The 26521-nt window shown below is 41.9% G+C and overlaps 1 protein-coding gene across 3 annotated transcripts in view; it reads right to left on the reverse strand.

Moving 5' to 3' along the window:
* plekha6 (pleckstrin homology domain containing, family A member 6) overlaps positions 1-26521 on the reverse strand; it is a 139556-nt gene that overhangs the window by 41959 nt on the left and 71076 nt on the right. For 2 of the 3 annotated variants that reach the window (XM_072715850.1, XM_072715849.1), the window contains 7 exons: positions 22209-22309; positions 16804-16818; positions 13630-13808; positions 12307-12741; positions 11410-11917; positions 11168-11254; positions 10352-10405 (listed from right to left, as the gene is read on the reverse strand). In XM_072715850.1, coding sequence (XP_072571951.1) covers positions 10352-10405; positions 11168-11254; positions 11410-11917; positions 12307-12741; positions 13630-13808; positions 16804-16818; positions 22209-22309 — 1379 coding nt within the window. The remainder of the gene's footprint in view (positions 1-10351; positions 10406-11167; positions 11255-11409; positions 11918-12306; positions 12742-13629; positions 13809-16803; positions 16819-22208; positions 22310-26521) is intronic. The other variant, XM_072715851.1, reaches the window with a different exon arrangement.

The raw sequence follows: 26521 nt of genomic DNA on the forward strand, positions 1-26521 counted from the left end.
TGGGCGTGGTGGCGGCCTGGCATCTATTTTTAACACAATGTTAAAAATTTAACCCAAGATTATCAGAGATTTTATAACATTTGAAGCATTGCTAATCCACTTGGTGTCCGACCCGCCCATCTATTTTCTTATAGTTTATAGACCACCGGGACCATACATTTCATTTCTGGCAGAATTTGGGGAACTTCTCTCTGACTTAGTGATTAACTTAGAGAATATTATAATACTTGGAGACTTAAATATACATGTGGATATAGAGACTGATGCCTTCAGCAAAAGTTTCCTGTCCCTCCTGGACTCTGTTGAATGTCACAAACACGTAACAGGACCAACACATGATCTCAACCATACACTAGACTTGGTTATTACTCACGGAGTTTCTGCTTGTCATGTATCTGTCTGTCCATTGAATAAGTCCTTATCCAACCATTTTCTAATCACCTTCGTGGTTGAGCCACCCTCTTTGACTATGGCAGAGAAGATTATTAGGACACATCACCTAAATGACGATTTATTAATGCAGTAAGTAATGAGAACTTCATGTCTATTACAGATGTCAATGAAGTCACCCATGACTTCAATACAGTGGTTAGGCAGATTTTAGATAAAACGGCTCCTTTGAAAAATAAAGTAGTGAAAACCACCAGACATTCCCCAAGGTTTAATGATTACACATGCTCTTGCAAACAGGAGTGCCGCAGATTGGAGCACAAATGGAAATCCACGGACATAGAAGTGTTCAAGTTGGCATGGTCTGACAACATGCAACAATATAAACTAGCCCTTCATAGGGCACGCTCAGCCTACTATTCTAACCTCATTGATTGCAATAAAAAATAACCCTCACTACCTTTTTAAAACAATAGCTTATCTAACAGACAAGGCTGAACCTCTGCCACTGGATAATTTCAGTAGCCAACATTTTATGCACTTCTTTAATGATAAAATTACAAACATTAGACTTCAAACATGTCCCAATGGTTCACAATTAACTTCAGTGCAAATGGATGGTGAACACACCCTTAATTACTTTGAATTAATTAATGAACAATACCTAAAAACTATTATAATTAAGATTAAATCGACTATGTGTCCACTGGATCCAATCCCCACTAGGCCTTTTAAAGAATCTTTGGGAGTTCTGGCGAGACCGATAAGTGCCATACTGAATGTGTCCCTGTTATCAGGCGACGTACCTGACCAACTGAAAATAGTCACTACTGAAGAAGCCAAGTTTGAATCCACATGAGCTCAGCAGTTACAGACCTATATCTGCAGGGATTTTAGGAACTGTGGCAGCTTGGATCGAAAACTGGCTAACTGACAGGAAGCAGCGAGTAGTTATTAGAGGTACAATGTCACAGTGGGCCTCCGTTCATAGTGGGGTACCGCAGGGTTCAATTTTAGGACCACTATTGTTCCTAATTTACATCAATGATATTGACACAAATACATACAGTAAACTGGTTACATTTGCAGACGACAACAAGGTGGGCGGGGTAGCAGATACTAATCTAGCAGCAGAGAGGCTTCAACGGGATCTGGATTTAATTAGCGAATGGGCTGATACTTGGCAAATGAAATTTAACACAGACAAATGTAAGGTAATCCATGCAGGGAGCAGAAATATAAAGTACAGATATTTTATGGGTTCCACTGAAATAAAGGTAGCTGATTACGAGAAAGATCTCGGTATGTATGTTGATGCTTCCATGTCCCATTCTCGCCTGTGTGGGGAAGCAATAAAAAAGGCGAACAGAATGTTGGGTTATATCTCTAGGTGTGTGGAGTTTAAGTCAAGGGAGGTGATGTTACACTTATATAATTCCTTGGTAAGACCCCACCTAGAATACTGTGTGCAGGTTTGGTCACCATACCTCAAGAAGGACATTGCTGCCTTAGAAAAGGTGCAACGAAGAGCTACGAGAATGATTCCTGGTCTTAGAGGAATGTCTTATGAGGAGAGGTTAGCGGAACTGAATCTGTTTAGCCTTGAGCAAAGGAGACTAAGGGGGGATATGATTCAGGTCTATAAGATTCTAACGGGTCTGGATGCTGTTCAGCCAAATTACTATTTCAATATTAGTCTAAATACTAGAACTCGTGGCCATAAGTGGAAATTAGCGGGAGAACATTTTAAAACAAATTTGAGGAAGCACTTCTTTACACAGCATGTAGTTAGAGTATGGAATAGTCTTCCTGCTAGTGTAGTGGAAGCTAAAACCATGGGTTCCTTTAAATCAGAGCTAGATAAGATTTTAACAACTCTGAGCTATTAGTTAAGTTCTCCCCAAATGAGCTTGAGTTCTGGAGAAGACACTTGTTGCTCAACTCGTACTTGGAGAGACACAGAATACTGGACTGTTTCCAGTCGGGCTTCCGTTCAGGACACAGCACAGAAACTGCCTTGACTAAAGTCATAAATGACATAATAATGGCAACTGATGCCGACAGCGCGACTGTGCTAATGCTTCTGGACCTTAGTGCTGCTTTTGATACGGTTGATCATTTTGTCTTATTACATAAACTCAAATTTTAGGTTGGGTTCTGTGGAACGGTGTTGAAATGGTTTAAATCATACTTAACTATTCGTTATCAATATGTTCAAGTGTCAAATATTTGTACTCCATCATCAATGTCATCATCAATGTGTGGTAACACAGGGATCAGTGTTTGGTCCTTTATTGTTTTCCCTCTACATGCTGCCATTAGGAAACATAACAAGAAGACATAATGTTAACTATCACTCCTATGCCGACGACACCCAAATACACATTTTGGTTACGCCTAACGACACCACACCTTTTGTCACCTTAGCTAATTGCTTTAGCGAGGTTAAAACCTGGATGGCGGAAAACTTCTTATCAGTAAATGCTCAGAAAACCGAGGTTCTGTTGTTTGGAGGCAGGTCTGCAGATAGGAATAGTATAATCTCTCACGCACTTCACTCCAAAGGGCTGAACTTTTCCCTCAACAGCTCAGCAAGTAACTATGGTGTCATCTTAGATACAAGCCTCTCATTTAAATCACATATAAATGCAGTATCGAAGGTGTGCTTCTTACAGCTTCTTACAGATAAAGTGACAGTGGGCAGTAAAGCATTCTGCTACAAGGCCTCTATATTGTGGAATGGTTTACCAGCCTTTGTTCGGGATGCCGATTCGGTATCGGTCTTTAAATCTCGACTGAAGACCCATTACTTCAGATTAGCTTACCCGCAACCTACCACACCATAACTATCGTTGCTGGTGCTGCTGTACATGTCATTTTTATCTACTATGCTTGTCCGTTTATGTGTCAACGCATGTTCTGACCATCAATGCTCTCTGCTTTCCCACATGTCCGGGTGGTGCCCGGGGTGGGCACCATCTGAGCTGGAGTCCTGGATCAGTCCCATGGAGGGGTGATATCGCAAATAGGCCATACGAATTATATCATTGTGGGTGCAGCCTTCAGTGTCACCCAACACAGCCCAATGTGGAGAAAAGACCTTAGCCACCCCTCAGTGGCCAACATGGATAACAGATTCATTGATGGACTTCATTCTTAATCCCAGCATATACAGTACCTCCCTTTTAGCAAGCATGTCCACTCTTTTGTGTTTTTGGTAATGTTAGTATGCCCAGGGGGGTTGGGCAGCCAGTTGACCTTAGACCCACGGAGGTTTTTTTCTCCCTACTTGGGAGTTTTTGGTTCCTCTCCTCCATTGTCTTCTGGCTTTCTTTATTCAATTTCTTTCCTTCCTTTTTTTCCCCGTTCTGTATCGCTATATCTACTTTTGTTTCATGTATCACAACACAACCCTGTAAAGCGCTTTGGGACAACTCTGTTGTGAAAGGCGCTATATAAAAATAAATTGAATTGAAAATGTTTACAGCCAATTTGCTCAGTCTTCTGAAAGATTCATTCCAAGCTTTCACACAGCCACAAGATTCTTCTTTCAAATATAATTTTGAGTTAATTTTAGGGAAAGCAAAAAATCCTTAAAAATTTAACATAAGCTAGTTACTTTACTTGCTGTTAAACCCTGAAGCCTTTATACCTCACATAAAATTTAGATATGCAGACATCCATCCATCCATCATCCACCGCTTATCCGAGGTCGGGTCGCGGAGGCAACAGTCTAAGTAGGAAAACCCAGACTTCCCTCTCCCCAGCCACTTCATCCAGCTCCTACGGGGGAATCCCGAGGCGTTCCCAGGCCAACCGAGAGACATAGTCTCTCCAGCGTGTCCTGGGTCTTCCCCAGGGCCTCCTCCAAGTGCGACATGCCCTGAACACCTCACCAGGGAGGCATCCAAAAGCAGATGCCTGTGCCACCTCATCTGGCTCCTCTTGATGTGGAGGAGCAGCAGCTCTACTCTGAGTCTCTCCCGAATGACCGAGCTCCTCACACTATCTCTAAGGGAGAGCCCAGCCACCCTGCAGAGGAAACTAATTTCAGCCGCTTGTATTCGCAATCTCATACTTTCGGTCACTACCCATAGCTTATGACCATAGGTGAGGGTAGGAATGTAGATCGACTGATAAATCGAGAGCTTTGCCTTTTGGCTCAACTCTTTCTTCACCATGACAGACTAATGCAGTGGCCACATCACTGCTGATGCCGCACCAATCCGCCTTTTGATCTCCCGTTCCATCCTTCCCTCAATCGTGAACAAGACCCCGAGATACTTAAACTCCTCCACTTGGGGGACGACCCCCTCCCTGAAACGGAGAGAGCATTCCACCCTTTTCCGGCTGAGGACCATGGTCTCGGATTTGGAGATGCTGATTCTCATCCCAGCCGCTTCACACTTGGCTGCGAACTGCTCTAGTGAGAGCCGAAGGTCACGGTCTGATGAAGCCAACAGAACCACATCATCTGCAAAAAGCTGAGACCTAATCCTGAGGTCACCAAACCGGACACCCTCAACGCCCTGGCTGCGCCTAGAAATTCTGTCCATAAAAGCTATGAAAAGAATCGGTGACAAAGGGCAGCCCTGGCAGGGTCCAACCCCCCCCCCCCCCGGAAATGAGTCTGACTTACTGCCAACCATGCGGGCCAAGCTCAGACACCGGTCATATAGGGACCGAACGGCCATTATAAGGAAGCCCGGCACCCCATACTCCTGGAGCACTCCCTACAGGACTCCCTGAGGGACACGATGCCTTCTCCAAGTCCCCAATGCACATGTAGACTGGTTGGGTAAACTCCCATGCACCCTCCAAGACCCTGCTAAATGTATAGAGCTGGTCCACTGATCCACAGCCAGGGCGAAAACCACACTACTCCTCCTGAATCCGAGGTTCGACAATCCGATGGACTCTCCCCTCCAGGACCCCCAAATAGACCTTACCAGGGAGGCTGAGGAGTGTGATCCCCCTATAGTTGGAGCACACCCTCCGGTCCCCCTTCTTAAAGAGGGGGACCACCACCCCAGTCTGCCAGTCCAGAGGCACTGCCCCCGATGTCCACGCGATGCTGCAGATGTGTGTCAACCAGGAGAGCCCCGCAACATTCAGAGCCTTAAGGAACTCCGGATGGATCTCATCCACCCCTGGGGCCCAGCCACTGAGGAGCTTTTTAACCACCTCAGCGACCTATGCCCCAGAGATACGGGAGTCCACCCCCAAGTCCCCAGACTCTGCTTCCTCATTGGAAGGCGTGTCGGTGGGATTGAGGAGGTCTTCGAAGTATTCCCTCCACTGACCCAAAACGTCACTAGTTGAGGTCAACAGCGCCCCATCCCCACCATAAACAGTGTTGATGCTGCACCGCTTTCCTGCCCTGAGTTGTCCATGTTGGTCTCCATGGCCTTGCCAAACTCCTCCCACACCCGAGTTTTTGCCTCAGAGACCGCCGAAGCCACATTCCGCTTGGCCTGCTGGTACCTGTCAGCTGCCTCTGGAGTCCCACAGGCTAAAAAGGTCCGATAGGACTCCTTCAGCTTGACGGCATCCCTCACCACCGGTGTCCACCAGCGGGTTTGGGGATTGCCGCCATGACAGGCACTGACTACCTTACGGCCACAGCTCCGGTCAGCCGCCTCCACAATGGAGGCGCAGAACATGGCCCATTTGGACAGGGGATTCCGGCAGATGTTCCCAGCAGACCCTCACTATACGCTTGGGCCTACCAGGCCTGACCGGCTTCCTCCCCAACCAGCGGAGCCAACCCACAATCAGGTGGTAATCAGTTGACATCTCCGCCCCTCTCTTCACCCGAATGTCCAATAAATGCAGCCGCAAGTCTGATGACGCGACCACAAAGTTGATCATTGAAGTGCACATATGGACACCCTTATGTTTGAACATGGTGTTTGTTATGGAAAATCCATGATGAGCACAGAAGTCCAATAACAAAACACCGCTCGGGTTCAGGGGGGCGTTCCTCCCAATCACGCCACTCCAGGTGCAGAAAAATGAACCTGGAGAAGTCCCCAAGCAGATGCTCTCCGACACCCCTTCCAAGGTTTGCAGATGCACTCTGAACTGACGCTGCCGTTGTGTGTTCGCCGCTTCTCCGCCAAAAGAGTAAAGGAGACCACTTATATATGTGATGCGAATCGTCGTGCCTTCCTCCTCGACTAGCGCGATGCTAAGCTATTCGGATGCAGACCTCCTGAGCCTCAACAACAGCAACGTCCCTGTGGATCCTCTGGACATCCTCACCATCAAACGGCTGGGTCCCCTTCCCCGACATCCGTATGTCCACAGAATTTCCCGGAGAAAGTTTATCCTCCATTGAGACAGGGCTCTCCATACCGGTCATCTGGTCAGCTGGATGTTCCGGCGCTCGGCGATTATGCCATCAGAACACTGCGGCTTTTGGGATTTGTAGTCCCGATATCGCTACAGTGGCTCCTGTGGCTCTTCGGATGCAGAAAGTAAAACATGGAGTGGATTTTAATCTTCTCAGGACTTTTAAAGGACATATGGCAACGCCTCATCTTCATTCAGGAGCACATCAAGGACAAGGATTTGGATATCATGTGCCTCACAGAGACCTGGCATCAGCCAAATAGTTTTTCTGTCCTGAATGAGGCCTGTCCACCTGGATATAATTATCTTCAAAGAGCACAAAGCTCAGGTCGTGGCAGTGGCTTAGCCGTCATTTTTAAAGGTCATTTGGGCCTTTGTCCTGCACCTTTGCCTGTGTTGTCCTCCTTTGAGTACTTGGCCTTCTCCTCCAAACCACTGCACTCAATGATAGTACTTCTTATCTACAGGCCCCCTAAATATTGTCCCTCCTAATCTCTCTGAGATGTCAGAGACCTCACGTCATCCAATATGCTCATACTGGGGGATCTCAACATTCATGTTGATACTCCCACCAATTATCAAACTGCTGAATTCCTTCAACTGCTGGACTGCTTGGACTTGGAACAACAGGTCAAATCTTCAACACACTCTCGAGAACACACCCTGGACTTAGTCATCATGAACTCTCTATCTGTGCATCAACTCTCTATATATGACCTGGGTGTGTCAGATCACGAAGCCATTTACATGGAGTTTCCCTTCCAGAACTCTCTTATGAAGCCAAAGCGGCAGATTTCCTTTCGAAATCTAAAAACCATTAACCCTGAACTTCTTTCAGCTGATCTTAAGGACCACCTACCTGTTTCCATACCAATCTCCACTTCTACAGTGGATTACTACAACTCCACCCTCTCCACCATCTTGGACCGCCACGCTCCCACCAAAACGAGGACAGTTGCCTTTTTGTGCTCAGCTCCATGGTTTACACCCGAGCCAAGGAAAATAAAGGCAGCTGGTCGAGCGCTTGAGAGACACTTTTTAGCTGCTAGTCCACAAGCTAGCTTACCAGGAACACCGCAAACTATATGCAAGGGCCCTCAAAGATGCTCAATCACATTTTTACTCATCCATAATCTCTAATAACCTGGGTAACTCCAAAACTCTTTTTTCTACCATCACTCATCTCCTCCAGCCTCGAACACCATCACTCACCGACCCCACTAATGACCTCTGTAATAAATTCATCTCCTTCTTTCAAAATAAGATCCTAACAATCCGCTCTTCATTTGCAACACCCCTCACTGCACACACCACTGGTGCCAACACACTGTTACGGAACCCTTCCCTCTTTTGCTCCTTTCCTCAGGTCTGTGTGAAGGAGGTTGAGGCCGCTGTTAGGGCCATGAAACCCTCCACGTGCGCTCTTGACCCCTTCCCAACAGTCCTGGTCAAGGCAAATATGGCCTCTCTCGGCCCCCTTATTACTACCATCATCAACCAATCCCTTCAGTCTGGTTATGTTCCCTCCACTCTGAAATCAGCCATAATCCAACCCCTCCTTAAAAAGCCTAACCTGGACCTTCAAGACCTGGTAAATTACAGACCCATTTCCAACCTCCCCTTCCTTTCGAAAGTTCTGGAAAAAGTGGTTTCAGTTCATCTTCAAGGACACCTATACGACAATAAAATTCTGGACAAATTTCAATCTGGCTTCCGCTCCGCACCCAGCACCGAAACAGCCTTGATCCGGGTCACAAATGACCTATTGATCACCGCAGACCGCGGCTCCTCCTCTCTCCTCGTCCTTCTGGACCACCACATCCTCCTCCACCACCTACAACACCTTGCAGGGTTCACTGGTACTACCCTGGATTGGTTTAAGTCATACCTCACAGACAGATCTGAGTTCGTCTCCATTGGACATGCTAAATCATTGAGCCATCCTGTCACCTGTGGTGTTCCTCAGGGATCAGTATTGGGGCCCATTCTTTTTAACCAGTACATGGCTCCACTTGGGCACATCATCAGCAGCTACGGGGTCTCATTCCACTGCTACGCCGATGATAACCAGCTCTACTTGAAGCTGGGTAGCAATGTGTCTGAGGTCCCTCCCACTTCATCAGTCCCTTCAACATCTTTGCCCCCCTCTCCCCCCACACTCACCGCCTGTCTGGATGAGATAAAGGCATGGATGGAGCAAAATTTCCTTCATCTTAACAACTCAAAAACTGAAGTACTCAAATTAGCACTCCACACCAAATTCAACAACAAAAAATGTATGTCTTTTTCCGGTCAAAACATCTCTTTCTAAAACAGTCACCAACTTTGGTATTATTTTTGACCGTCAACTCACTTTTGAAAGCCATATCAAGCACATTTGCAAAATCTCCTTTTTCCATCTCAGAAACATACAAAAACTTCAGTATGTTCAGAACTGCACTGCCAGTGTCCTGATGAGAGTGAGGAAACATGAGCACATCACCCCCATGCTCCGTTCACTTCACTGGCTTCCCGTTTCTGCCTGGATCAGCTACAAAATCTCCCTGCTTACCTTCCAATGTCTGCATGGTAATGCGCCTGCATACTTAAAACTCCTCACCCCCCACTGTCACCCACGCACTCTCCGCTCTACCAATGCACACCTTCTCCTCCCTCCCAGGACTCCCGTACAACTGGAGATAGGGCCTTTTCCTGTGCTGCCCCACGGCTGTGGAATGCCCTACCTCCACATTTGAGGGCTCCACAGACTGTGACATGTTTTAAAAAAAAGCCTGAAAACGTTTCTTTTTAGCCAATGTTATTAATGATTACTTTAATGTTTAAATGTTTTATTCCTCTTTTTAATGCTGTTTTTAATGTACTATTTTTTCACTGTCTGTATGCCCTTTGAGATTTTCTTTGTAAAATGTAAAGTGCATTATAAATAAAATTTATTATTATTATTATTATAATTCCAAGGACTCCAAAAAGGGTGGGTATTCTGTAACTGCCGCTTGGTGCATAAGCGCAAACAACAGTCAGGACCTGTCCACCCACCCGAAGGCAAAGGGAGGCTACCCTCTCGTCCACTGCTGTAAACCCCAAAGTACAGGCGCTCAGCCAGGGGGCAATAAGTATGCCCACCCCTGTTTGGCGCCTCTCCCCATGAGCAACTCCAGAGTTCCTGAGCCCAAGCCGTGCGTCGAGGTGAGCCCGACTACATCTAGTCGGAACCTCACAACCTTGCGTACCAGCTCAGGCTCCTTCCCCTCCCAGAGAGGTAACATTCCATGTCCCTAGAGCTAGCTTCTGCAGCCGAGGATCAGACTGCCAAGGTCCCCACCTTCGGCCACTGCCCAAATCGTACTGCACCCGACCCCTTTGGCCCCTCCTACAGGTGGTGAGCCCATTGGTGGGGGGATATGCAGACAGATAACTCATAATATTATACATTGTTGTACCAGTTTGATATTTATTTAGATATTTCATTTACGTAGTTCTGTTGAGTTCAGACCTTGTAAAAACTCACCTGGAGGAAAGTAGTGTAGTAAACTCTCAAAACACCTAAAAACAACCTTCAACTAATGAAGCCTTCACTACAATGGAGAGCACAGGGTGAAACACCCACCTGCTGGTCTAAGTACTCCAGGTTCCTCTGAAGCTGGAGGTCTAAGATGTCCTTCTGGGGCAAGCATAGCAGCAGTAGTCACAGGCAAAAAAAGATAGTAAGAAATAGGGGTGAAAGGAAACACAGAAAACCATCCCGAAGCAAACACACAGGCCACAGGGGCAGTGTCTCTAATTATCCCAAGTGTACAAGCTCTACTAGCTAAACTGCATGTTTGGCAGAGCTATATCAACTTTAATCTTCTGGCGTCCATATGTAACTGTATTATCCAAAACATACAGTGTGGCCAAAAATGATCTGTACACTGCGAAAAAAATAGTCAAAATGGAAACAAAATTGAGGATATTGATTGTGAAATTTCATGATTCTTCTCAATGGATTGGGTATTTCAGCAGTTTTACTCATGTTGGGAAACTTAACTAACCCTAAAAATGCTTGTGCTAAGAAGGCACATTAAAGCTACTTGTAGAACCTAAGGGCACCCAATTACCTGCCTATTTGGAACACCTGCTATTATGTGTTATGTTAAATGACCTATTACAACTGGGAACTCTTCCTATTCTCACATATTCGTTCAACTCTATGAATGGCCAGGTGTACAAACAATTGTTTGAAGGCAATAAATGACATCATTTGAAAACAATTCCAGAATATGTTTTGAATATTTTTTTTCTTGTTTCTTCACATAACACACATTGATGTAACATTTTAGACAGTTTATTCTTCAATATCCTCAGTTTCATAATTTTTTTTAACCATTTTTCAGTGTATAAATAGCTTTTGGTTACACTGTACACTAGTAAATAGGGAACATACCATTTTGTCATGCAGAGAAGGTGAACCAGGGTACTTGTAATGATACATTCCTTGGCTAGTGGACCGTCTGTCTCTGGCATACTCATACTGAGAGAAAGACGGAAAGTGACAGCATATATGAATGTTTGCATGTACAATTAAACATGTTAAAATCTATTTTAAATAAATAATTAATTGATTTTGGTAAATCCACAAGGTACAGAAAACAGGACTAGGAAACAAATATAGAGGGTGAGTTGTACCTTGGGTGAGCTGATTGACCTTCTGAGGCCATAAATGGAAGGGTCAGCATAAATGGGATCTTCCCGGTGTCGCCCTGGGCCACGGTCAAAGGGAGCACTGGGAGAGCGGACTGGTGATGGGAAGTTGCGAGGCCCGGGGGAGTATGGCCCTGGGGAGGAGGCGGAGGGCGACCGTGGCACAGAGCGTGAGCGTGGTTGCATGGACAGGCTTCGCAAGGACGTTTCAGCTGACTCCAGCTGGCCATGATAGTAGCCTGGGGGAGGGACAGGTGGGGCAGCTGCCCACTGGGGCTCACGCCCATAGAGGGGTCCATCCATCAGAGAGCGCCTGCGTTCTTCAGTTGCCCACCGGGGTGATAGCTTATCAAACCCAGCTATCACGGAGCAGATGCTCTCAGGCCGTATGCCTGGGGGATACAAGGGGCACTCTTCGACGTAAGGGGAGCCACTGTACACTCCGTAGTATTCAGGAGCCATGCCTCGGTTCACTGTGTAGAAGTGAGAAGGACTATGGGAGGAGATATCAGGTGGATTAGAAATTATCTGAGCTGTAAAGGAGGGTCTCCATCACCATGACAGCTTTATACTTTCACTGGAAGGACCCCTTCCAGGTAAGACCAGGGCTTTAGCAGCTGCTAAATAACGATGGGCATGGTTGATAAATAAGTGATAAGTGAGAGGCATTGTCCTCTATATTTAAAGATTCAGTGCTCTAGATATGCAGATAGGCAGCTGAACCATTAAACACTCTTCACTGTAAACTATGTATGGAAAGAAAATATTTAGGTCCGTTGCAAAGATCATATGGTTTTCTTCAATGCATAAAACATCTATCAATACATAAATGCATATTTGTAATCTTCAAAAAGACATCACTACTCATCAAAAAAGCAATACCTGCGCATATCCTCCTGTGCAGTCATGCTCCTACGCTGGTTCACCCATTGCTGCAGCTGTGTCATGGAGCTTTTTCTCTGTGCCATCCTCTCTGATTGTGTCCTTGGCACAAATCCCCTGCGCAGCACTGTGTTTTCCTTCTGATCATGTGATTCCTGTGGTTGGAAGGCTGGGTCATGGGGAGACTCAGATTTTCCCCACCCATTTGGTTGAAAGCCACTGTCTCTACTGTTTAAGTCTGGGGTCCGCAGTGTGGTGGGGCTGGTGGTCTCTTTGGATTCCACATTATTGACCCCAGGCTTAGCATCCTGCCGATTTGCCTTCCTGGATTCCATCCTCTGGTTGTTGCCCTCGCCATGCTGGTGAAGCTCTGCTCCTTTAGTCACCGCCATGGTGTTCCCTCCTGCTGGAGGGATGTTCTCCGAGTTGTTCCTGCTGGAATGAATGCAGCTTACACAAGAGCAGTAATAGCAACCATAATTTGGGTGTCACCCTCATAAAAGGCTTACATCATTCATTTTTATATATAGAAATATTATTATTATGATTCATGTATGTATGATGTATAGGTTTGGAAAAAATAATGGAGACACAGCATAAAGAACTTTAATTCTGAAGTGACCGAATCGCAATTGCAAATTAAGCTACGAAGGTGAGTCATATTAGGCTGAATGCCTACAAGCAGTTTGTATCAAAAAGGTATGATAATTAGCACCAGAAATTAAGTTTTCAAAGCAACATGAGGCAATATACAAAATGCATAATCTGGTGTACGAAGCACTAAACGTCAACCCCTGAGCAATTGAAAATTATCAGTCGGCAGATTGTCTATAGCAGTGGTTCACAGCAGTGGCTCTTCATATGAACCATATGAAGAGTTTAAAAATATGTGTGTGTGTGCTTTAACAGCATCAGAAATGTAGGCCAGATGGCTGATCTGAAATCTGTCTTGATTTGTATGTAGCCTAAACCTATTTCCCTGACAAAGGCGATGATCACCGGTTAATCACTGACAGATAATGACTCCACGTTGCTTCTGATTTCATTGATTACCAATAATATTGTCATATTGCCAAGTCTATTAAGTCTTGGAACAAGCATGCTACATGCTAATTCGCTCACTGATCCTGATGAGATTGACTCCTTAGCTATAGAAATTTTGTACCCAATGATAAGACATTTTTCGATACACGATAGTATCTAAACAACTTGGTAGGTGCTATAAAAGTATCGAAGGTTTGGTACCCAGCATTAATCTATTTATTCCATTGATTGTTCTATGTACGGTAGTTCATTGGGGGTGGGGTTATGTAAGCACAGTACCTCAGAACAGGCACAAAATGCACGCACGCTGCCTCACTCATGGCGTGCACCCAGTCCTCTTGCTCTTCTGTGCTGTCAGCACTGAAGTAGTAGGTGCGGGTGCCGGCGTGCTCAGCCTGCAGACAGAAGCCCAAGCTCCCATTACTATTTGCCTCCTTCTGTTCCACTTCACAAAAGACCTGAGGGGGTATGGGGAAGAGAAAAAGAAGGAACAGATGGGTTTTCAGTAATGCAAGAAAAAAGATTAAAACGATATACACCATATTTAACTTCAAAGACCACAAAGCATGCACTGCATACAATATCCTAAGTGGCCCTTGACTTATTTTTAGATAATTTTAGATTTATTTATACATTTACTAAATTAATAGCATTATTAGAAAATTATTGTGAGTAGTGATTATAAATTATTATAAATTATGTAATTTATACATATTCAATTATGCAATACACAATACACAGTCTCATTCAGTTTCAGTACAGTGGAACATGAGACATAAAAACTGCTTCTATACTTGAATTACTTATTGGCTTTATACATCATTAGTAGTATTAGTAAAAAAGTCTTTATCTGATTTTTTCGTAAAACCTATTCACAAAGTGGCTGAGAGCAACTTTTAGTTAGGAAAGAGCCAGTTCCTAAGCTAAAAGTAAGACTCTATCACTATGGCTGACGTGAGTTCTCATGCATGAGCTATAACCAAGGGAACTGGGTGATGAGAGGCCAGTATGTGCTAGTGAAAATATACGTACAACATCCTATAAACACAAATACAGTAGAAACCCCTTATAGTGGCCATGGTTATAGTGGTCGACTGCTTACAAAAAGCTTGGGACAGAATCATTCCTGTAAAAATGCTGTTTAAATAATTGCTTATTACTGTAATCAAGTAGTCCACTTACAGTGTTCATTTTTGGTCTTTTTAGACATGACATGTGGAAAAACAATTAAATTATTATTATTTTTTTTTAAATCAAGCCAACAAAATGCAGCAGCCAAATTATAATAATGTATATTTTATGTACAGTACTGTATTATAGCAAATATGAATTATACACAATTCAATAATTTCATTTGTGCAGTACTCAGTTCTTGAAGTGGGAAAAAATAAGTGCAGGAACTCTAATTTTCCGACATTTGACATTTGTGCGGTGAAAAAAAAAATCAAGTCTTTAGGATGTGTTGGTTCAAAAACTATTTTAATTTAATCATTCTTCCAAGCAATAACCTATAGGCATAGGCTACTTTTTTCTAATTCACAAATGGAATACTGAAAAAACATTAAAACAACATGTAGTATTTTATCGGTCTTGTTATATTGTCTGTTCTCGGGCCACTGTCGCTGTGTCGGATCAGTTTCAGTAAGTACTGGAACGCAGAAAAAAGTGGCGGAACCCAAAAGACGAAAATACAGAAGTTCCGGAACTGCGTTCCGCTGTGTTCCGGCCCACTTCAAGCACTGGCAGTACTGTAATTTGAAAAGTGTCTGAAACAGCTCTACTGTATTTTGAATGAGTCAATAAAATTCAGTATATAGTGACACTGTCAGTTTTATTACCTTATGTTCATGTAAAGAAAAGGAAAAAAAATTGGTTATAATAATCATCCACTTAGAGTGATCAATGTCACCTAGACAGACGTGATCACTATAAGTGGTTTCTACTGAATATGACTGTGTTGTTTCGGTTTATTGGAGATGTTATTGCATCCCTCAAAAGCTCCACAACAATCATTATTTCCCCCTGACTGAGGCAGTATTCTTTAAGTAATTCAACGTTCGTTTAATGTTTCCTAGATGTTGCAACATGGATTGACAGCAGCCATTTTGCAACTGTTTGAGAATTGGTCTTAGTGACTTAGGATTTCTCTTGATTACTTTTAGCACTAAGGGGCTTTGTGAATAACTCTTAGTAAAAAAAACACTTAGGAGTCCTACATTTAGGACTGACACGCCAATTGTTTTTTAGAAGTAGGAGAGGTAAGGAGTGTGCACTGATAACAATTCATTGCCACACCCACCAAACGACAAACCAACTCAGGGATGAGAACCTGAGTGCAGCCATGTGACAGGCGATACCTCAGCATCACACTAGTCCGAATGGACAAGTGTGAGTTTTTTTCTGGTGGCTGGAGTGCCAATCCTGCCACCAACCCTCAAGTTTTTCCCTGTAAGTTGGAGGACCTCCTTATAAGGCTGGATGTATATTAACGTCATACCCAGGAGGATTTTTAGAAGTCTTCTAAATAGGCAAGTTAGGAACTACTTTTAGCCTTAAGATACTTTGCGAATATGGGCCCTGGTCAAAAAGTATACCCCAATTTAGCAGTGATTTCTTCAGTAATATATTCAGCTGGGATTTCTTAAAACACACAGTACTTGAGGGGGGACATGATCCAGGTCTATAAGATTCTAACAGGTTTGGATGCTGTTCAACCAAACAGTTACTTCAGCATTAGTTCAAATACAAGAACTCGTGGTCATAGGTGGAAATTAGCGGGAGAACATTTCAAACTGGATTTAAGGAAGCACTTCTTTACACAGCGTGTAGTCAGAGTATGGAATAGTCTTCCTGATAACGTAGTGCAAGCTGAATCCTTGGGTTCCTTTAAATCAGAGCTAGATACGATTTTAACAACTCTGAGCTATTAGTTAAGTTCTCCCCAAGCGAGCTCGATGGGCCGAATGGCCTCCTCTCGTTTGTATAGTTCTTGTGTTCTTATGTTCTTATGTACTTAGTAACTGGATACATAACTTTCAGTGAATGGTGGATGGTTTTGCTTAAAGTGAAGATTTAATTTAAACTATTAAATTTAAACCTTTAAGTGTTTGAAATTCCATAATTTTGGTTTCAGTAATTTAAGTTGTAATGGTAAGGCTGTTAGTGTAGAGGATTAGATAGGTTCTGTGGAAAGCAGGGGGGATACCTGATAGTTAAATGCAGGATTCAGGGGGAACAGGCAAGAATCACTGAGGTTAAACGGAATAATCTTAAGTTATCTATCTATCCATCCATCCATCCATCCATCCATCCATACATTTCAAATTGGATTGCTGCTTCTCAAAAAATTCAACAGAACCACAGCTCTTGTCTGAGACCCATGAATCGAGCAGGCTGTTGAGCAGGCATGCATCTACAGTATGAAGCAGAGGAAACATGTGATACACTACTTACAATAAGGGAAGTCATCTGGAAACAAGCAGAATGATGTACTGGAGCCCTCAGGAGCGCTCAGACACATGAGTAAACAGGAAAAAAGGAAGGCAGAGTAAAGGATCAAAGGTCAGTTGTCAGAAAGTCAACCTAACAAGGAAGGTGTTGACCAGGGATAATGAAGGATGAGTTTATGTATTTTGTGTTCATTTTTCTAGAAGCAAAAATAATGAATATATTACATGACATTACAATACACATTTCTCAATATTCTCGTTATACCACTTTCTTTGCTGGTTTTTGATCCAAAAAGATAATTAAGTTACAAAAAAAGATCTCAGCTTTCATTAACAGTTCAAAGAAAGCATACACAAATAATGTTACTCATAAATTTACACAGATAAATATTGTTATATGTTTTGTTTCTTTCCCTTTCCAAGAAAAATAACCCCAAAACATTTTTACTAGAATTAGTAACCCAAACATACAAAAATACAAAAGGGTTTCACAGAAACAGTGCTGAGGGCCATTGATTTAATTCTATCCATCTGACACAAAGCTCCAATCGGGTTCCTGAGCATCAAAAAATATCAGAATATTATTGGTATAGATTATATAAATATTTACTGTAGTTACAAGATACTCCATAAGGTGGTAGTAGAACTACTTTTTGAAAATAGCATGGGAACTATCTTGCTGTTGGGTAATCATAGCTGGGGTCACTGCCATGAAGCCAAAGGATATGAGCCAGAGTAAACAAACAATGTTTATCCACTGCAAGTCTCAGTCTGTGCAAAACAAATATATTACACAACATTGATTAAAATGAAGGAAGCAAAGTAAATTCATGACATTTTGAGACATTATGTACAGGTAACTACTAAAGCGATGACCTGACTATTCAAGCACACACATACGGTAAGCGTCCTTTAGGTTTTGCCATTCAGACATATTGACATCATGCACATTGCCTGGTTAGCGTTTGCAGTTTTAAAAATAATAAATAATTTGAAAACAAATTCATTTTTCCCCACTATACCAAAATTGCACAAACAGGGTTTGTACCACTGCATGATTTTTGTGTTCCATAACAGCCCTATTCACATTTTTAACAGAATGTGAAATTCATTTTGTGGGCTGTAAAGAACTGAGCTGTGGGCTGGATATGGCCTGTAGGAAATAAAGTTTTGAATTGGAATAGTGTTTGATCACTACCTGCACATGAATGGTGGTAAATGTTGCCTGTTCACACAATCTCCTGCATTTGCAGCATGAGTTCCATGGTATTATCATGAAATATTTAGACAATTATATTACATTGTTATAAAAAATGTGATAGCCCATCAACTTTTACGTAATAAATGAAACCCTGCAATTTGGTGGAATTATCCTTTAATTCTCCTCAGAGGTTAGTATATATAGTAATATATAGTAGCCTTTTAAGTGCTAAAATATTTTGTAGGAAGCTCAACATGCAGTTGCTTTGATAATGTGTTCGGCATCTCCTATATTATACAAGAGACTTCAAGTAGGACAAAAATAGAGGGCAACATATAAAGTTTGTAAAGATATAAGTGCAAATCTACAGTGTGATTTTTTTTAAATGAGATGATGAAAATGGGTGTTCAAATAAATAAGATAAACTTTAATCAAATCAAATTAAACTTTACTGATCTCAAGGGAATATTTTCAAGAAAGACTTTCATACTGTGTATAAAATGCTACCCATCATCAAAATCAATGTTCTCAACACTGTGTACTCTTTGTCCCAGCTGCAGTAATTAACAAAAAAAGATTATACTGTGCTTAATCAATTCATGAAAATATAACTTTCAATGAGACATTATCACCAGAGAAAACATCTTGTTTCCATACAAAACTGGCATTTTTGCTGGCATTTTGGTAAATCAATCTAGGCAGTGAAAGGGCTGTGCTATTCCCAATCCAATTAACTTGTGAAGACTCAAATGATACTGCACAGGTTAAACATTTGTATAAAAGCCCTTTGTATCACCACCAAGAACTACTTACTAATGTCTGATGCCAGTTGAGACGAGCGTTTTGAATGTTTAAAAATAACTGTGAATCTGCTTAAGCCAGAAACACAGTAGAACTGTGTTATGCTTTTAGATACAGTAAGCTCCTGCCATGATGGACACTGTCTACATTCAAAGATATCACATAGCTGTTCTGTTTTCTAATAAACAATGTACATGACATTAAGAAATCCGTCACTACTTTTTTTTGTAGGAGGAATAGTCGAATAGTCATCCAGTCAAATGGTCAATTCTGTATACAAATGTGAGACATGAGAGCTGTCTGTTGATGGACTAACAGATTCTGCACTGTCATTGTGATTTCTTTTTTTTTTTTTATCTGGGTTACACAGTCACATGGAATAGAATAAGCTATACAAATACAGTAACAGCATTGTAAAGGCCTGGCAAGCACCTTTTTTGGTTAAACTTCAATTGACCAAATTGTTGCATTATATCTTCCCAGTGCTGTTTCAGCATCATTCAAAAGCAGATATTTTCCTTCCAGAGATACCGTGTGTCCATCTTCTTCTCTCTACCTTCAATCAACTGTAACTCAATAGCAAGAGCATGAGTTTTTTATTTATTGACATTACTTGTCAATCACACTATGCATGACAACAATAGTCATAAAAACCTCATGAAAACAGTGATGTGCAAATTTGACATATGCTCTTTTTAAGCTGCATGCTTAAAAAGCTACTTGCAGCTCATCAATCTCATTCCATTTATGGCATCAATGTGTTAGTCATTCATAAAAGTCCAGACAATATTTGGCTGAGGTAAAAAGACAGAAAAGGAAGTTATTTATCTTTGCTGATATAACTGTTCATCATCAATTTGTCTGCCTCTTCAGTATGCACAAAAGCATCTGCTAAATAAGATAACTGTAAATTTAACCAAAGTAACCCCCCCCCCCACAATTCACTGGCCTTTCCTTCTATAACACACACATGGACAAGCTCTTAAATAGACCTGAGCTATAAACCTATAAAGATAAACCTGAACTGACTCTGTTGTTTGTCTTTCTGTACATATGAGGCTCTTCCTTGCCATCAGGTATTAAATGATGCATGGCCTCAGGGAATACCCATTTATGAATAATAATAATAATAATAATAATAATCTGACACATTCCTTGAATCTAACAAACAGGTTGTTGACACACAAAGTGCAGGAGTAATTTTTCAGAGTCACCCCTGGTAGATTTAACTGACCTGGGTTGCGGGGGGGTTGGGGTCCCCCTCGGTAGATTTACAGTAAATGACCTGGGCCAGAAAGAGGGTTGGGGTCCACCTTTGCAAACCCCTGGTTACTAAGATAAATAATACATTTTTAAAGGCAAGTACATGTTTAAGGTCAGGTGAAAATGTATGTACTTTGGTGACAGACAAATATAGATTAAACACTAAAACTCCTCTATAAACACAAATGGGATTTTACTGATTACCGTTATTAAACTATTATAATAATACAGCCTGTTTTTAGCTTTGTTCAATAACTGCAAAGTGAAAAGAGGATGGGATAAGACACACTCTTTAGCCTGTTATGTAATGCTGTTCATCAATATTCAAGTGCTGTTATTCTAAGGAGAATCACTGGAGGCTTGGTGAGGCGAGTTGTAATTGCGAAACCACAGCCTGTCCATGAGCATGGATGCAGCAAGAAACTACAGCATCAGTACACAATTCGGACATCTCAGAATCCAGGCCTAGCACAGCTTGCTTTTCACAACATGAAAACATGAAAACACTTTGAGATCTGGGAGAGAACCATCATTTATAGACAAAAGCCTCAAAAAAATCATATGGCGAAGGCTGGCCAACCAAATAACCTTATTTTTCAAAGCACTGATACAGAGATGCACATGTGTTCTATATGTTATGGGAATTCTATTTTCATCAGAAGGCATATAGTACATCAAAAAATCAACTAATGATAAAAAAGAGCTTACTGACAAAAGAATAAACACATTCCACATATAACAAACATTTTGTTTACAGAAAAAAAAATTTCATGAATGTCTCAGGGAAAAAATTAAAGCACATAAAGTATAAGTTTTGAGTCTGAAAAGTCAGTTATAATATTAAATTATCAGGGTAGGATTGAATATCAGTATTACAAGCAATTCAGTCTTAATGCAGAAAGCATAAACAAAAAAATATAGAATATAAGACAATTATAGTTACTTTAATTGAAATGGAAGTCAAATGCAATTTTTTTAGAGTCATATTTCCACCTACTGCTTTTGAAGATTACATTACTGGCAATGCAACCCACAGCTCAACCCATGTAGTAGCTGTTTCACAAGACATGCACTGGGTTACCACTCTCCGTTTAATTATTTACAAGAGCTGGGAAAGGGCCTGTTTTTAAGCTCTACAACTCGGAGCCACTTTAATTTCCTGAGATGAAAAAAGATACCATAATAACTGCAATACCTATAGTGAAATAACATAAACAACACCCCTTAGCTTGGATTCCACAGTTTAGATCCATTTAGCATAATGACCAGTTGTGGTTCTGCTGTCGTAAATCTAAAACTGCAGAATCCAGAGTAAAGATGGACCTTGAAGGCAGAAAGCCTTCATCTACAGTAGGTGATCGCCTCCCTGAGTGTCATCATTGCTAGCATATTCAGCAGTTCAAATTGACAGGTGTCACGGATGTTACAACAGAATCTTTTCAGAGACCTGTGGAGACTTGAAGATAGATCTTCCCACCCTAGGCCCACAAGAGCAAACACGACAGGCTTTGGGGGCGGGGGTGGGGGGATGGGAGTACAGCTGGGGCTGCTACGCAATCAATACAGTGAGAAACACCAGCCCTCAACTTAGCTCCACCATTTCCCAAAGCCAAGGATAGCATAAAATGATACACCTGATTAACCCCCTCAACACCAGTGTGCAAGGATGCCACTGAACAGAAAAATGGTCATAACTATGCATATGACAATATTACTCAATATACATGAGAGTGCATTCTGTTTATATTTCAACTATAATGTATTTCATAAGCCATAATTTAAAAATCAACATTCTTCTTTTTGATACTGAAAACTGTATAACTTCCAAGATGAAGAGTCAAATGTCCTAATAGAAAGTACTAAATAAAAATGAAAAATAATAAAAAAGCAGGATTTTTATGATATACACTCTCATAGCAAACAAATACACTGACACTCAGCTGTGAAGTTTAGTGTTTGCATAACCACTGTAAAAACATAACTCCACTTTTGAAAGAGCTGAAACTGCTCATTCTTTTACCTTGGCTGGTTCGAAACCAACATGTAAGACATATGCCTCAACAGGAACTTTAAAAGATAAAAAAGCTCATAGCATTCAAGCACCCACCCCACAACATCTAATTGTCACCCCAATTTCTACTGACCTTAAAGGCGTGCTTGCGGGTGATGTTATCTGCAGGCTGGACCACCCCGATCTGGAAGCTGAGGAGCGGGAGACTCCCCAGCACTCCTTCCTCTTTCTCGTCTGGGTACCAAAAGTCAGGGGGATCAAAACTTAGGAATCGTTATAAAAAAGAGCACTAGAACAAAAAAGTACTGAGATTCCAAGCAAACAGTGAGAAAATAATTAAAGACACGAAGTAGCCCTCATATTCACAGTTCCTTGACGCAGGAGCTTTTTCGAAGGTGTGACAATACAGATGAGGAACACAAAAAAGTCAGCAATATCTGCTGAATCCACTTGCAGATATCCATTTCAATAAACGTATGTAATCCTTATTGCAGTGGAAATGCAGAGGTAAACCAATACTATAAATACCATAAAACAGCAGGGAATCTGAAGCTGGTATAGCAAGAGCCCCCACTGCTGAGCTCTGCTCTCGTTTTCTGTGCTGTGGAAGGATAGGTCTCTGAGAGAGAGGGTGTGTGTGTGCGCGTGTGTGTGCATGTGTGGGGGTTGTGTTTGTGCTGCTGCTGCCAAGCCCGATAGGCGAGCTTAAAAAAGGAGATAGCAATCAGCCCCCTTGACTCACTGGGTTTGGAATTTAAGACCTGGCCCCAGGCCAAACGTACCTGCCTGGCCCACCAATGGGAGGCTGTGTGGCACATCACAGGTGCAGGATTCTGTTTACATGCACGCGAGCAGCAGTGCACGCGCACAGACAGGCACCACCCTACCACTGTGAAGTGAGTGCCTTACAGTATGCACCAGCTGCAGTAAAGAGCACATACACACCCAAGGCTGGGGCATGTGAAAAACAAGCTAATTGTCCAACAGTTCCACTTCAGCGTTTGGCTGCCATAAATATGCAAGGAAGATTCACAATAGAGCACGCTGCAGACTCAATGTTTCTTCTCAGTGTGTAGAGAGCAAATTTTCCAAACCCCAAGATCTCTTGTGAGGTAATGAAGACACACACTTCCACCGATTAAAGGTTTAAGTTTCAAATGAGCTGACTCTTGGGCATATGTCAGTAGCACCTATTTTTTAATCAGGAACATGTTACATAAATCATTGAAATAATTTCATTGTATTTATGATACTCTAAATGCTTAAAACAGTGTTGAATATAGGCAAATCATTATGGCAAAACTGATTCTGGAGTGTAATTAAATCTAAAAAAGTCTAACTTCTTTTAGTGGTAATAATGGCAATTTTGTGCTTTTGCTGCTGTTTATTGGTGACTTCTTCGCTATAGCAGTTGTATTTTTGATTAATAAAAGAAATCTATAGCTAGTATCAGTTGCCACATGGGGTCCTGCATTTTGGCAAAATAAAACAGTATTAAAGTTAAGAAGTTCACTCCCTGTTTCACAAGTGGATGCATATGAGGAGAGAGGGGGGATATTGTTGATCTTAGCATGTGATCACTACAAGAAAAGAATCCACAAGGCACCCAAATCCAACCTGAAAAACCGGTGAGTCCAACTTGTGAAGGGCAGACAGAGATTAAGAGAACAATGACAAGGAGTGACTTAAACCCAGACTTTCTGACCCAGGTAGAACTTTTTAGCAGACAGAATACCTAGATGAAGAGATGACCCTAAATTGAAAAATTATTTAACCATTACTTCCTTGTTATTGGATCCTTACATTAATTAAACAGAATGAAAAAGCTACCAACATATTAAAGGCACAAAAAGAGTACCAAATAATTACTATAGACTGTTAAATCTATTCAGATGACATTCTGATATGGTTTAATTGAGTTAGATATACAAACAAGGCTGCAGAGTTCCCACCTTTAAACATTCCACGCTATCTGTCAGACTTACAAGTAGGTCAAAGGTCATACTATTTGTCCAATAAGACAGAAGTGACCCTCTTCTCAAGAATTATGGCAGGGACAGTACAGGAATAGCTGCACTATGGCTTGCACAACTTGTTCAATGATTCAATCCCTTATATATACCCCCATTAGACCTAAAATTATTTCTTACTAGCTTCAGAAACAAGATTCTTTAACCAGGACAAGCCAGAGCAAGTTATAATCTTTAAAGTTTTATGTACGACAGAAACCAACTGATTTCACAAATAATCAACACCTACGTATTCACATGTTGAAGTAATGATAAAAATTGAGTGACATTTAAACATTTAAACTGCTACATAGCCACATGTCCTTTTTGTCTTACTCTATTCTGTACAATATTTTTCACTTAATTACATGGCAATAAAACTATTTTGGTGTCGTGACCCTCTAAACATAAGACATACATTTCAAACAGATCTGGTATTTACATTCTGATTTCTTAAAAAAAGAGATGTGAGAAAGACTTAGCTGTCATCATTATTATTATAGCTCTTGTTCTGTTATGAGTTTTACAACAACTCACAGGATTGGGTAAAAAAGTTGCAACACAATAATGTTAGGCAAAGTATTCTGTAAAAATCTGTAATAATTGTATAATAAACTAAAAATGCTTGAGCCTGTCTTGCATTGATCATCCAGTAATCTAAAATATTTTCAGACAAATGGTAGCAAGAATGAGGTACCACTACTGACTTGTATTCTTTAGCAAAACCTCTAAAAATACCCACTTATAATGTACTTCAGTAAATTTTCAACTTGTAAAATATAATATTATAAAGGCAATCGGTGTACTACTTTTTCTATGTAATATCTGCCAAGGATTTTTTTTAGGGTGCTTCTGTAAGCATTTCTGACAGCTGATAGAGACTATGCTGTGAAAATGGCTTCAAGTGGAGAGAAATGCCCTGGAAAGAAAAATGCTTCTGAATGTTCAGCAGACCATTCCCTGTGCCCCTGATCCTCATCTGGGGTGAATGGGCACAGCCACCTGAGAGAGCAGCTGGCTGGTGCCACCAGGCTCTCAGCCATCTAATGGAAGTCAAGAATACCCTAGTGAGAAGTGTCGTAATAACCAGAAACTGTAAATAACAGGTAAGTGCCACCATTGGAATGCACTGTTTATCAACCAGCCTTTTATTTTTGACTTTGATGCTTCCTGACATACTTGATGAGAATTGACACCTGGAGGCATGTTAATAGAGCCAGAGACAGTTGTCAGCACTCCAAATTAATGGTTCTCAAAGTCAGTGTCTGTAGATGACTTTACATTGCTCCTTTTCTGTTTGTTATTTTGTAATTTTTCATAATCCTTCCCCTATTATTGTTTTCCCACTCAAAATAGTTGTGGGGCAAATGCTTGTGGGGCAAATTTATAAAGTACCAAATATTGATTAAACATTGTCCTGATGGCTGCATGATGTATTTCTACAGCAACACGATGTTAATGAGCTTACTATGCAACTTTTAGCCTAATGATATTTTTCCCGATTAGACTATATTACCCACAATAGGGTCATTCTATATACCAGGGATCACCAACTCCAGTCCTGGAGAGCTACTATCCAGTCGGTTTTCAATCCTACCTGGCTTCTGATGAGCCACACCTGTTCTCAGGTAAATACCAGGGCCAGGTGTGGCTCATCAGAAGCCAAGTAGGATAGAAAACCTACTGGATAGTAGCTCTCCAGGACCAGAGTTGGAACACAGGATATAATATGGAGTTGGCCCACCCTTTGCATCTAAAACAGCTTTAAATCTTCTGAGAAGGCTGTCCACAAGGTTTAGGAGAGTGTCTTTTTGGCCATTCTTCCAGGAGAGCATTTGTGAGGTCAGGCACTAATGTTGGACGAGATGGCCTGGCTTGCAGTCTCTGTTCCAATTCATCCCAAAGGTGTTCCGTCGGGTTCAGATCAGGGCTCTGTGCATGCCAGACTCGCTCATCCATGTCCCCATGGACCTTGCTTTGTGCACTGGTGTGCAGTCATGTTGGAACAGAAAGAGGCCATCCCCAAACTGTTCCCACAAAGAAGGGACTGTCCAAAATGGCTTCAAATGCTGCAGCATTAAGAGTTCCTTTCACTTGAACTAAGGGGCCAAGCCCAACCCCTGAAAAACAACCCCATACCATAATCCCCTCTCCACCAAACTTTCCATTTCGCACTTCGTCCATCAGATTCCCAGAAAGAAAAAGCGTGATCCATCACTTCAGAGAACGTGTCTCCACTGCTCTAGAGTCCAGTAGTGGCGTGGTTTACACCACTGCATTGCACTTGGTGATGTAAGGCTTGGATGCAGCTGCTTGGCCATGGAAACCCATTCCATGAAGATCTCTACGCTAATCTGAAGGCCACATGAAGTTTGGAGGTCTGTAGCTATTGACTCTGCAGACAGTTGGCGACTTCTGCACACTGTGCGCCTCAGCA

Source organism: Paramormyrops kingsleyae, chromosome 8, assembly GCF_048594095.1.
Source record: "Paramormyrops kingsleyae isolate MSU_618 chromosome 8, PKINGS_0.4, whole genome shotgun sequence".
In the NCBI taxonomy this organism is placed as follows: Eukaryota; Metazoa; Chordata; class Actinopteri; order Osteoglossiformes; family Mormyridae; genus Paramormyrops; species Paramormyrops kingsleyae.